The sequence below is a fragment of the Cryptomeria japonica genome, chromosome 7 (assembly GCF_030272615.1).
Source record: "Cryptomeria japonica chromosome 7, Sugi_1.0, whole genome shotgun sequence".
NCBI classification, from domain to species: Eukaryota; Viridiplantae; Streptophyta; class Pinopsida; order Cupressales; family Cupressaceae; genus Cryptomeria; species Cryptomeria japonica.
In genome coordinates this window covers 844,480,773-844,495,623 of record NC_081411.1, presented here as the reverse complement: position 1 = coordinate 844,495,623, position 14,851 = coordinate 844,480,773, and the positions used below count along the sequence as shown (strand labels likewise).

Sequence of the window (14,851 nt, the reverse complement as noted above, 5' to 3'; positions counted from 1 at the left end):
TAGGTTTGTAATAACCCACTCCACTCAACCCAAAAATTCCGTCTATTTTTTTTTTAAATCACTTATTGTTAATTGTGTTTGATTCAATAACATACTTAGGTACATCTATCCAAACGAGATAGGCATCTAACCGTACGGGTTAGGCATCTATCCATACGGGACTAGGCATCTAACCATACGGGTTAGGCATCTGTCCATACGAGACAAGAGGTTTCATCTATCCAATCCGGGATAGGCATCTACCCTAACGGGGTAGGCATCTATTCATAAGAATAGGATATGCTCTGGCCAGAGACTTTAGACTCATCGGGACCATCCGGGTCCTGAGCCACTCTCTAAAGACTACACTCCCCTACTAGGAATGCACCGAGGTTGCTGTCTTTAGGAGTATAAGAAAATAATTAAACAAGCTTGAGTTCCGCCTCGGAATTCAGCCTAAAGCCTCGAGAAGTCAAGCAAATCCATACGAGATTCCTTCTGAGTATGCATTAAATTAATCTTAATCTTCCAATTAGCATTATCTGCACCATTTGATTAAAAGACCAAGGAGCTTCAAGAACCAACTACTCACCCATAACCTAATCCTAATCCCCATCCCCGAACGCCTGAGTACAAGGGTCAACTCCGTCCCTAGACTGCCTACATACCCGTTTCAGCACGGGATCAAGGCGTAAAGTATGTAGTTTTGGTTTTTTAACTATGGTTTAATGTAAACTATTTGGTGGGTACGCAACCCTTTCTAGGGTCAATGTCCCAGACAGTTTCTCTGCAGTTGCTACCCACGATGGTACCTCTATAGCAAAAAGGCTCAAGGTGGCCTTTTGCTTGTGGCCTAGAACAATTAAGTCCTATTTCCTATCTTATGCGTCACCCTTGACCCATTATCATCCACCAAAATTCATCAAGATAAATAAATTCCAAAAATGTCACACACAACCAACCCTAATGGGGTTTTCCAAGGTTTAACTGAGCGGATGTAAATTTATTTAAGGTTTATCTTTTCAGATTATCGATCCAAAGGGGATTACCCGACCCTTGGATTTTTAACTTCCAAATGACCCTTATTTCTCCCCGGTGTTTTATAGGGACGATGCCACAGACATCGTTGTTGTAGCTTTATTAGGCGTTAAGTGCAGTAGTTCAACACGATGGCATTACCTGTAAGCGTGACCCAGAGGCACCATAGATACCAAACGCTGCTAGTTTTTTTGTTTCAACTCCTCATATATATACAAGGAATTATGCTTGAAATTAAAAACTAAGGTATAAAATTTTTACGTAATCGAAAAGAACATAAACAAATCAACTACTTGCAAAGAGTATTTTCTTTGAAGAAAAAAAAAACTATGATAATAATTTAAACTTGAACTAAAAGCATGAAAGTGTTAATTGCTTGGAAATTATGATACTTGAAAAGATAACTTATGAAAAAAATGTTTTGAATTACTTACGAGATATAATTGTTTGGGAACAAAGCCACTACACTTTATGCACAAATCCTAACACTTGAAAGGCACTAAATTGCTTGAAAGAAAATTAAATGATTAAATAGAAGGAATTTGAAAATGAGTTTGACACCTACTTGTTTGAAAGGAAGAACTATAAGCCCAACTAATTCTTCTTTTGAAGTAACATAATTTTTTTTTTCTTTAATTATCTTCTGCAAATAATAACCAACCTTTGAATTTGAAACATAATACTTGAAAGAAACTAATTTTCTTGAAACTCGATTTGCTTGATAAAGATGAGGATCCAATAGTCTAGGACAATTGATTCTAACTTTATTTTGTCTTTAAAAAGAATATGATTACTTGATTTGAGGTTCACAAGATAAGTCAAGTCTTATGTTAAAATGATTTCAGATTTGGTAAAAGTATTTGGTTTTCAAATAAAGTTTACCTTGAATCCTAATTAATATTATGTTCTTACAAAATAGAATATATTATTAAACTTAATGTTAATAAATTCATCTATACTAGTTGCTTTGCAATATTAATATAATCCCGCCCTTTACTAGTCTTATATGCCTTTGACTATTCATAGATTGATTATCCTCAATTGCCTTGCATACTCTATATGAGGAAATCCTTAACTAACACTAATTCATATTTCTTGAAACACACAAATGGGGTAATTTTGAATCCAAGGGCAAATTACTTGAGAGGTAAATTCTTTTAACTTTTTAATACTTACACTAATTTGAAGTATAAAAAAATCTGTTTAATGTCTATTAAATAACTTAAATATTTGATATGAATGAGGGGATCTATTTATTACCAAAATTAATTTGAAGTTGACTAGTGATAATTGATAAAAAACAAGATCCAATAATATGGAATAAGTGTAAGGAGATAATGCTTGAGAATTAACTAAGATTCTAATCCTATGAAAGAAATACTTGCTTGAGAGTGAAAACATCAAGAAACTTCTAGGGGATTATTATTTCTTAAGGGAGTAAGACTATTAAATCAATCCTTTGAAATTGAACAAGTATTCAACTACATGTCTAACCAACATTATTTCATTTTACTCGAAAAGTATAAATTGTTTTTTGGGGGGCACATAATTACATGGTAGAGAAATCCTCTTCTATAAATTGAACTAAGTGAAGGAACCCAAAGGTTTGAGATGACTGAGTGTCACAAAGTAATTCCTCTTGGAGACGAACCACTCCTAGGTTTTTTTTTCTTGCTAACTTGAGCAAAAGTGTTACCCCTTTTAAATAAGGAATAAGTTTTCCAATGCACTCATCATTTCCATCATTGAAGGAGGAGGCTAAGATTCCCATTATAAGTTCAATTCGAATTGGAATATTAGCTTAATGTTCTACTTGTTGAAAGGAATAATTACGATCTTAATACTCTAAAAATATTTCCGTTTATATTTATTGGTCAGTGAGTGCAAGTAACTTAACCTATAATAAAGATAATGTTGATTGAGAAAATAATTAGTACTTGCTTAAGAATTAACCTTAATTTCCCTATTAAAATAATAACCCCCAAGGTACCAATTACGCTCTAATAACTTGAAGGATATAAATTAATTATTTGGATTGCTTAAAATATAGAGTTATTTCAACAATTTGATTTGTCTTAATTACAACTTCAAAAATAAAAAAATAAAATTGAAAAAGATAATTAATATCCTAATTAATTATATCTATTTAACACATAAACAAATTAATTAATAAATTAATAAATTTTAATTATTAATTTTAATATTTAATACATAAATATTAAGCAAATTTTAAATAAACTATAAACAAAATTTAAATTTAGTTGATCGTATAAAAATATACAGAGATGAATATGAATATGTTTGTAAAAATAGAAGAAGATGGATATATTTCCAAAATATGCAAAGATGAATATATGTCCAAAATACAGAGAGATGATTTATTTCCAAAATACACAGAGATGAATTCATTTTCCAAAATATATTTACAAAATACACAGAGATGAAATCATTTTCCAAAATATATTTCCAAAACACAGAGAGATGAATTTATTTCCAAAATACACAGAGATGAATTTATTTTCCAAAATTTATTTCCAAAATACATAGAGATGATTTTATTTTCCAAAATATATTTTCACTCTTAAAAAATCTGATTTTTTGAGAAAAAAAGAAAACGGCAAGGAGGAGGAATTCTAAAATCAAAATAAATAAAAATCAAATGACAATATTTATATTTTGAAAGAAAAAAAAATATACAGAGATGAATATATTTCCATATTACACATAGATGAGTTTATTTCCAAAATACATAGAAGTGAGTTTATTTTACTAAATATATTTCCACTCTTAAAAATCTGTTTAATATATTTCCAGATTACACAGAGATGAGTTTATTTCCAAAATACACAGAAATGAATTTATTTTACAAAATATATTTCCACCCTTAAAAATATGATTTTTTGAAAAAAAGAAAGCAGTGAGGATGATTTCTAAAAATAAAAATAAAATCAAATGACAATATTTATATTTTGAAAGAAAAAAAAATATACAGAGATGAATATATTTCCAGATTACATAGAGATGAGTTTATTTCCAAAATATACAGAAATGAATTTATTTTACAAAATATATTTCCACCCTTAAAAATTTGGTGAGGAGGATTTCTAAAATAAAAATAAAAATAAAATCAAATGATAATATTTATATTTTGAAAGGAATCTATTAACAATTTTATTTCCTACATGCAATCAAAAAACTGAATAGAATTAAAGAAAAATATTTCTTTGGATGGAAAAGAAAATTTATTATGTGAATTGGAATTAATCTAGCAAGCAAATCTAAAAGACAAAACGAGATTTCTTTTGAAAATATAAAATTTTATATATGCAAAAATCTGGAAAAAAAGCAGAGGAGATTTTTTTGGAGGGAAGAAAACAAGCAAGAGAATTAGCAAGTGGAAACCTGGATTGGAAAGAAGGATCTTGATGCTGAATCTTCACGTATCCCAGCTAACCTTATTTGATCCATGCCTTGCAGCCTGGTGGAGATCTTCCACAAGCTTCCTAAAGTCCTGCAATATCTCTACGAATTTCTCCTACCACTAATATGATATTGAAACTAAAAAAAATTCCAAGATTATTCTATCACAAGAAAAAAAACATATTCCCCCTTTTTTTTTCAAAAGTTTAGCATACATTATATAGAAAAGGTGCACCATTTCCACTATCGAAAGCATTAATTAAAATTAGAGATTCTTTTCCAAAATTGTCTTCATGTAAAATTGATTGATAGGATAGTGGGGGTTACATGCATATTAAATTTGAATTTGAAATTCTTTCATGCAAGATTTATTCCTTACAACTTGTCATAGTGGCAGTTGTATTTGACCATGCATTTAAAATATAAATTCAAAATTTGCTTCTAGAATCTTCTTATTTTCTCCTATGACATGTGCTTGATTAATATGTTGAATAAATAAATTTATGCCCTTATGAGTGAGTCACCACTTATTAATTCTTCTTTTAAAATAAATTCCGCCCTTATTCAATTTTCATCAAGAAATATAAACTTCCAAATAGGTTTACGACCTCGAGAGTGTGTCACCACTATTTAATTATTATTTGTATTTAAAATAGCTTCACCCCCATTCTATTTATCATTTACTAACATTAATCATGAAATTCAAAACAATAATAATAAGCAATAGTGATAACAATAATAACAACAACAACAACAACAATAATAATAATAATAACAAGTCATATCAAGGTCCAAAAAGAGGGTTATGACAAGGTTCATTCCCTAAGGAATATTTTGCAAATGTTTCTTCATTTTCCAGTATAATGAAGAAGACACAGGAAATCATGATGGAATGGGAGAGCTTCTTTTCCAAGAGTGAGGTAGAAATTGCCTTGATGGAATTCGACATTGAAAATGTGCCAAGTGTTTCCATCAGAGAGCTGGAAGCAATCGTCAACAAATTCATTGCATGCACCATAAATGAACGGGATAATGGTCATCCATTCTTGGACGAGAATCTTTTAGTTGAATAGTGGTGGCATATTTACTATTGGGGGTATTTTGACTTAAGTGTTGGTCCGGTCAATGCATGTCGTCGTCACATGAGGAATCTTCTTGCATGCAGCTGCCTTATTTATGATTCTATGACAGATTCTTCGTGCATGTCGCCGTCGCATGAAGAATGATGGGCATTTATTCCTTGCATGGAGATGTTTATTATATTTTGGGCATGATTGGTATAGTGGGGTGCATTTAATGCACTAGTGGGTGCTATTTTAGGCTCATGGAATAATTGTATATGGGCTTTATGGGGTATTTATTGGTGATTCCCACCTTTTTGCATCTTGAGTGGAGAATCTTCTAGGGTGAAACCCTAATTAGGGTTTGCATGGCCCGAGGCCTATATAAAGGGGTGACCCCCCTCATTTGTAAGGGAGGAGAGATTATTATCTGAGATTGTTGCATCAGGATTGTTGAAGTAGCCAACTTAATACATTGTTCGATTTCGATGGTGTATTCTTGTTCTATTATAGCAATTTGCATGGTCTTGCTCTCTTCAGTTAGATTAGATTTGCTTACATGTTGTTCGGAGAACTGAATTTGATGGGAATACTTGTTGCAGAATCCGAGCTCATACTTTTGGTGTGCAGCTGATTGTTGTATACCATGCAAAGTTAGCCCGAGCCTTTTGTTATGTGTGTATGCTTAACTTTGATTATCAGTGGAGATTGATCGATTTGATAGTCTACACTGGTGATCTAAAAAACCTCTGCACACCCTTTGAAGATTGCACTGCCTTCGCGTAGTTGTGCTCTGCTGGCGAAGCAAAGCGTGGTTTGATTTTGCATGAGTGATCCCGTCTCCTATTCTTAGGATTAGATTAGCTTTAGCATAGTTCTCTCTACCCTACTCTCATTTACTCTCTGCATAATTCGAAAATCAAAAAATCTAAAACTAGGGATTTCATTGCAAATCATCCGTATAGAAATCCTTGAGCTTGCATGAGTTTTCTTCAATTGAACACACGTAAGGCCCCCTTGGGTTGACAACAAACCCATCAATCAACTTAGTCATGCCCATGCACTGGAGGAACCTTGGAATTAGCTGTTTGAACTTTATGCAATCTTTAGCATACGAACTGATTTTGATCAAGAGAGGTAAGGTGACCGTTGGTAACTTTATTCTGTGTTCGATGCAGTCATAAAAAACACGTGTCAACAGGTTGGAAATTTGTTTGTCTTATCTATATTAACTCAGATCATGTTATGTTTTGTTATTTCCTTTTTCCATGCCAAGGAAATAATTTAATAATTTAACTTAAATTGCTTGAAAAGTAACTTAATGAAAAAGACAATTTATATTCTATTATTAAATTATAAAGTACCTAAAAGTGATATTATAAAGTGTTTTTAAAAGATGCCTAAGATGATAAAGAGTGTCACTAGGACAAATGGGCCAATTGGAATATTAAATTAAAAAGAACAGTAATTCTAGAGAGTTCTTGAGGAGGGCCAAAAATAGCAAAAAGATGATTATAAAAGGAGCTGGGCATAGAAAAGGATCATTCATTGTTTTGTTGACAAAATCCCTTTCTCAAAGATTGAGCACCAGGTGCTCATTTTTTGGCTAGAAGATTAAAACTTTCTTTTGGTGTTCATCTTTTGGATTGAAAACCTTCTCTTGGTTATCGATCACAACCACTGGCACTTAGTGTTCATGGAGTCGTAGTTCTTCATGATGGAGAAATCTCAATAAAAATGGTATGGAGGCTTTTGAATTGAGCAAATGCAGAGCCATGATTCGCCTCCAAGTCCATGTAATCCATTATGAAGAACTGAGTGCATGCAGATAAAACAAATGGGGTCTGCCATTGCTGAGTAAGCAAATGAACAAGTGGCATTAGTAGGGGGTAGAAGTTGGAAGGTAATCAGCAATTTGCACAAAGGGGAAAGAACCTTGACATCAAAGTGGTAGGTGGAGTTGGGCTGCATTAAGCAACTGTTGCATGCCTGCATTGGACCCTCTGAAAGTCCACAGTGAACTGCATAGAGATCCCAAATTCCTCAAACATAGAAATTTGCATCTCAAGGCACAAAACCAAGAGTTAGAAGGGTAAGACAATCAGCAGGAGGCACAGATTTTGAAAAGGGATACATTGGTGAATTTCTTATATTGATTATTTAATGTTTGTGAAGGGCCAAACAAGGGGCCAGGTCACCAACAGGGCACTGTGTAGTTTTGGAGCCATACAAAATTAGGTGCCAACACTTAATGAGCCAATAATCAAATCTATGATTTTGAATTTTTTTCTGCATTGTTTTGTTAATGTTTCCCATCATGGTTAATGGATGTTGTATGATATGAGTGTAGAAATAGAATTATCTATTACTAAAATGTGTTACCATATATAAATTTATAATACATATGGCAGGTTCTTTCTGGGATCAAACAAAGTGTTGCAGATTGCACTGGGTCGCACAGCCGCCGATGAAGTCAAAGATGATATTCATAAGGCTAGTGCGGTATGGTCACTTCTTTGCTTTTGTACAGGCTCTCATAAACAAAATTCTATAGTTAACAGTATTGGAAGGTTTGATAAATGTTCTTTTCCATATGTTTCAGGTGCTACATGGTGACTGCGGTTTATTCTTCACCAATTTACCAAAGGAAGAAGTTATGAGGTACAGTGACAAAAAAATAGCTGCTTTCAAGGTTGAAAATATTAAGTTGCAGATCGTAAACATGTTTATATTTTCTGAAAGTGTATGCTTGAAATGGTTTTGGCAGAATTTTTAAAAGTATTGAAGAACATGATTTTGCAAGAACTGGTACACCTGCAACAGAAACGGTATGAAATGAGATGTGATTTTCAGAGTAATTAGAGTGAGCTACAATAATAAGTACTTTGATCAGATATACTTAGAATCAGTGGTTTTAAATTATACATAGTAGGTCAAAGAGTAGCATTGTAAAATTTATTTGTTGCAGTAGTGTCCATAGGATAAATTAAAATATCCTCAACCAAAGTAATTAATGAACTAGAGTTGTTGGCAAGATTGTCTGGAACGCAACGCGGGACTCTTCCAACTACGTCTTAAAATATTTTGTATGCGTTGTTTCATTTATGTGGTTATATTTCCACAGTTGATTTGTTCAATGCTTGGTGTTATGTGGCAAGGGATGCTTTGAGTGTTTAATTAATGAGACAAATACTAATAACCATGTGAAAGGGAAGTCCCATGCCAAATAGACTGCAAGAACAGAGTTGATGAAGAACAAGGCTTGAGATCAATGTTAGCCCTATCTTGTACAAAAATCCGGAGAAGACAAAGAGTGGATGACTCCACCCATCAGCACAAATGGGCCTATACATGATTTTATGATTTTCATGTGAGAATGACCTGGTCTAAGAGGTTCTCGGATAGATGATTTTAGGAGGAAGCAACGTACTTATAGTCTCTGTTTAGAACCTATGGGTTACCATCCTACAGAGTTAGAGAAAAAATAGTAATGTTTGTTTCTCCTAGTTGTCTTGACCGTGAGCAAGTGCAACTAGCCAACCCTGTATTCCATAACCATTGTGAGAGTAATACGATTATGGTATACTGCTGGTAGGTAACAAACATGTTTTTTGAGGCATCTGTATCCTTGCCAAATAAGAAGTTGCTTGAGGATTTTGTTGATTTGCTTGGGATTAAAATGTTTCATCTTATTGATATTGAGTTAGTAGCCTCAATTATTGTAGTATATAGGATTTGGGTCAATCTCTATGGAATATTTTGTATAGGAAACGATGGATCTTTACATGGAGTAGACAATTTTGATGGAGTAGACAATTTTGTCAGCTATACATTGGGCAATATCTACTGTACTAATTATACAGATGCTGCTTGGTAATAGCCAATTCTGTTTGGTCTAGTGTAGTAATCACTGCAATAAGAGGTATCAACATTGCAATAAGAGGGAGTCCAAGTATTCCATATTAGTGCTTATATTCAATAGTTAAGATGTTATGTAACAAATACATTACTATGCTGCATGTGTATTATTGTCTATATCACTATGTGATGAATTATGCATCAAATTATTATCATATTGCATACATATATCTGACTTGTTCTCATTCATACCACAGTATTTACTAAATCCAACAGGGCTGTATTGATTTGCAGATCTCTTTCTTACTTTACTAATCCATTTTTATCTTCCTTGTTATTCGGTGAAGTTGATTGATGTTTGTTTTATTGATGCTCAGTCTGCTGATTATTGATGGCAGATTTATATATTTGATCTGCTCGCTTCGATGCTTTGTTCCAAGAAGAGGTTTGCCTTATATAGTCCTCAAGAGGGGTTGAATGGTCACAACCTTTGCCAAGGATAACCTTTCTCAAAAGAGGTGTCCCTCTGCAGAATTGCTGCCTTATTATTTCAGTCGGTCTGAGTTTGTGATCACAGATCTAATGCTTCTTTCCATACATGATCCTGCCTTCCCCACCTTCAAATGAATTCTTCTTCCTTTTCTACCCTTCAATATGAGGGAGAAGTCATGCCTTTTCACCATTTCTACCCCTTTGAAAGAGTCACGATTCTTCCTCTTAACCGCTGGCTAAAACTTAATTATATTTTAATAATTTCTTATTCTAACAGATTGCTGCCTTAATACACATTTACTGATTCTAATACAAATTGCTGCCTTTATGATTTTTTTATTCCCCCCTAATAATGATGGCTGCCATTTTTTGAGGTAATTATACCTTTCTACTTCTTAAATATACGTCCTTGGCCATTATTTAAAAGGGAGTCGGCCTTAATGCAATATAAATTTAATTTAGTTTGAACATCAAACAGTTTGGCCATAATACCTAGTTGGCCAGAAAATGTAAATTTTTTTTTTGATGAAAGGCATCATATTACTTGGAGGTTGGCCTTAACAGATTCAGTCTGATTTTATTTATCTTTATTTTGATTTGGCCTTCCTTATGGTGCTGCAATCTGGGGTATAAAGTCCTCATCTCAGGCTGTGCATGACAATTGAGGTGGTGTGTAGAGAATGGAAACAAAGGTGGGAATATCAAGGATTTGGGGGTGGAGATACCACAAGATTCATACTCTAGGTTGGGGTATTGGGGCTCAAGCAATGGGTGTGTCAATAAAGACAAGTCTGAAAGTTTGACAAATACAAAGAAAGAGCGAGGGAAGGATGGAAGGCATGATAGGATGAAGAAGTTTGAAAATTTGATGGGGACAAAGGAAAGGCTGGACATAAATTGGTCAAGGAACTTCAAAACTGTGATGATTGACAAACACTTAGAAGACTGAGAATGCCTTCAACTCAATGACCTTGGGGATCTTGTATAAGCATTGGGGGAAGAAAAGGAAGAACACACACAAAATAGGACCAAGGTAGATGCAGAAAATAGGAAATGGGCAATTTAGCCCATAACATAGATTATTACAAAAAGGGGATGTGATAGCCCAAGCATGGATCCTAAGATACAAGGGATGAACAAGTATATGTGTGATAATGGAGTGAAATAGTGCCCTCTATAATTGGAATAAGATCAAAATTGTAGGAGCATTTTTATCTTGTCCTTTTCCTTTTGTCTAGAATGGGAATGATTTTAAACTTGGAGAGGTGAAATATAGGAAAGATAATCAATGAATTGTTTAATATGGCAAATAAGCAACACAGATAAGAACATTTCATTTTCTTAGCATGAATTTGGTATTGGAAAATTTTATTTTTATTTGGACTAACATAAAGATCAATTCACTTCAATTCAAGTACTATTCAATAAAAATGTAATATGAAGCCAACTATTGACAACAAGATTTTTATTGGAATTAGAAATAACAATGGTTGTATATAATGCCAACTTCAATTGAATTATAATTTGGGTTCATGATACATGCTAACCAACTTGGAATGATCAAGTATCGTATTTGCTGGTTAAGTATGTTCTTGTACCCCAAAATCATTTATTTGATGCCAAAACCTTGGGTCTAGGACTTCACCATGCTCTGGGTGGCATTGGCAAGGGGGATTAACTAAAATCGTAAAGGTGCAGCTTTGATACGGGGATGTGTTGATTATGTATTATTTAGGTCTAAGACTTGGAACAAAGTTTTATGCATCAATTATAATAATCTCTAAATTGGTTATCTTGTAAACTATAAAAAATAGGCTTTTGGAAAAGGTGATTTGATTTTCTTGGGATACTACTTAGGGGTTCTTATGCACATAACATGTGAAATATAAAGATAAAATATTGTGATCAAGCTTTTTGTTTCACCTTGCATTCTTGGTTGCCTTAGTTCTTATACTATTCTCCAATATGTCGAGTATATAATAGCTTCTTTTAGTGGCTAAAGCTTTGCCGAAGGCTGTTATGTTATTCACAAGGGAATAATACTTTGGGCCATGTTAAATTGATAATAATAAACTAGTGAGATATCTTCAGGAATTTTGGATCTAGATATTAAGATTCATCTTATCCCTTGTTTTGTACAAGGTCAAATGGCAAGTTTCCATGTGAGATTTGCCAATTTTGTTGTACTTATATTAACAAACTTGATAAATGGTAGACCTATGGTTATTTTTTAGCTCTCTAAGAAGCCAGACACTAATTTGCTTTATGAGATCCTTCTTGCAAGGACTTCTATGAGAGAATTTTTTCCATGTACCTCATATGTTGTTCCTATTGGGTATATATATCCTATCTTCAACAAGATATGAACTTGTGTTTCTTCTATGTAGCACACCAACCTTCCTCATTATACTTGCTTTGGTTGGTCTGATTCATCTACTAATTACTGTAGGCTTTCTCCATTTGGTCTACTTTTGTTGTATTGATTCATCAATTAATTAATATAGTTGGATTAACTTTGTTGTTAATCTCGTCTTCCAATATTTGATAAAGCCATATTACAACATGGATTACATCCATGGCATTTTTGTATTTCACATTAATATATTGAAAAGCCATTTTCACTTTTACTTATTAGGTTTGCCCATCTTGATCATAGTAGCTGGCTCAAAGAGGTGCTGGTTCAATGATAGATTCACCTTGGGTTTGTTTAGGGCATTCCCTATCTTGTTTGGTTCATGAACTAGATGCCTTGCATTTGTCCAAAACACGACCCATACGTCTAAGCTAAGTCACAGGATACGGCGATTTTCATGGATGAGGTTCGAATTTAATCGAATTTCAAACTTATATAAAAAAAATCGAATTTAATTGAATTTCCTCTATAAAGAACTGCTATCCGCCTCTAAACACAACTCAGCTGGTCATGGGTATTCTTTGTATATGCTTTGTATCTATTGGGTCATGGGTGTCTGCAACTGCTGGGTCGCCCTCGGATTTTCTCCAACAAGGGTCGCTATTCTGATAATTTATTAGAAGTATACATATATAGAAGGCGAATTTTATAATATTATAGAAGGCGAATTTTATTAATAAACAAAATTATAGAAGGCGAATTTTATCCGATTTTTTTTTCGAATTTTTCCCTTGTCGAATTTCATCCGAATTTCATGGCTGTCGAATTCGAATTCGAATTCGAACCTTGTGACTTAGCGTCTAAGTATGTCGTAGACATAGTTTGGGGTACCTTGGTTTTTTGGTTCATGTTTTGGTACAATCATGAAATTTAGACAAAAGATTTAGAAAAAAACACATTTAGAAAAGACCGTTGAACAAAAAATAAAAACCTAAAAAGCTATATACAACTTTGAAATTACGAACACAAAACAAAAATATACACCTATCAACTGAAATTTCCATTGACAAATGGCATTTTTCCACGTCGCTTACATAAAAGAGGATATGCGTAGGAAGTGGATAGCAAGAGGTGAAGGAGGCACGAGCCGTTGGTGGATTCCCCCTCCCCCAATTTCAGAGCAAAGTTTAAAAATTAAAATTAAAAATCGCAAAGTTTAGAACATAAATGAGGTGAATATTTTTTTCAGTTTACTAATTAAAAATTAAAAAGTTTTTCCTTTTGTTTTCAATGTTCATTGTTTCACATTTATATTGTAAAATATAAATTTATAATTTATTTATATTTTTTAATAGTATTAATTTTAACTTTTATATTTAAATAATAATATTGTATAATCTGGTAATTATAGATATATGATTTATCATAAATGATATAATTAGTAGATTGTTTATTGATATAATATTTTTATATTTGTAAAGTATAAATGTATAATTTATTTAAATTTTTTAATACTTTTAATTTTAAGTTTTAACTTTTAAATTTAAATAATATTGTATATTTTGGCAATTTAATTTATAATTTATAATATAATGAATATATTGTTTTGCAATAAATATTAATTTGTTAAATGTAGAATACAATAATCTAATTTGTATTTTTTTATAAAATATTTATAGTTTAATTTATCTATTGTTTTGTAACAAATATTAATTTGTTAAATATAGAATATAAAAATTTAATTAGTATTTATTATTTTAATATTTATAGTATAATTTATACATAATAAATATAAATGTTTAATAATAAATAATATATTGATTATTAATTTAAATTATTATTTTAATATTGTATTTAGGTTTATGTATATATTTATGATTTATATATGTATTTTGTATGGACGTACCCAAACGTACCCAACCACCCTCAAAAAAATTGGCGTGCCCGTGTACCCATACCTGTACTTGATTCAGGAACTTAACTTGTGGGAAATCACAAAAAATTGGACCAGTAGATTACATTCAGATATTAGATAGTTGTATAAAGTTAAGATCAGTCAAATTGACATGGTAATTAGAACCCCTGTTGAAAATAAAGTCAAGCAAGTTCCTGGCATACTTAGACTGAGAAATAAAAATGCTACCATCTGTCTGCCAAACCTCAACACCCAAACAATAATGGAGAAGCCCCAAATTTGTCATATCAAAATCGTGGCACAAATCTTGTTTGATTTCTGCAATCAAATGTGCTGAACTGCCAGTAATGATTAAGTCATCCACATAGACAACAAGAAAGAGAATATCATCACTAGAGTGTTTGATATACAGATTAGGCTCAGAAGGGCAACGCTGAAAACCATGAGCAACCAAGTACCAATCAATCTTAATGTACCATGCTCGAGGTGCCTGTGTAAGTCCATGTAGATGTCTTCTTGCAATTCACCGTTGAGGAAGGCACTCTTAACATCCATCCGATGCACTTTCCATCAAAACTGAGCTACAATAGCGAGAAGAAGATGAGTGGTACTCATCTTGGTAGTAGGAGCAAATGTCTCCTCCTAATCAATGCCCTCCCGTTGTGTGAATCTTCAAGCAACTAATCTGGCCTTGTATTTATCTAAGGTACCATCTGCATGATACTTGACGTTATA

General features: G+C 32.7%; 1 protein-coding gene across 1 annotated transcript in view; it reads left to right on the top strand.

Moving 5' to 3' along the window:
* Positions 1–14,851, top strand: part of LOC131032358 (uncharacterized) — a 73,309-nt gene that overhangs the window by 30,067 nt on the left and 28,391 nt on the right. Inside the window, exons 3-5 of the mRNA XM_057963304.2 lie at positions 7,910–8,000; positions 8,101–8,159; positions 8,266–8,326. Coding sequence (XP_057819287.2) covers positions 7,910–8,000; positions 8,101–8,159; positions 8,266–8,326 — 211 coding nt within the window. The remainder of the gene's footprint in view (positions 1–7,909; positions 8,001–8,100; positions 8,160–8,265; positions 8,327–14,851) is intronic.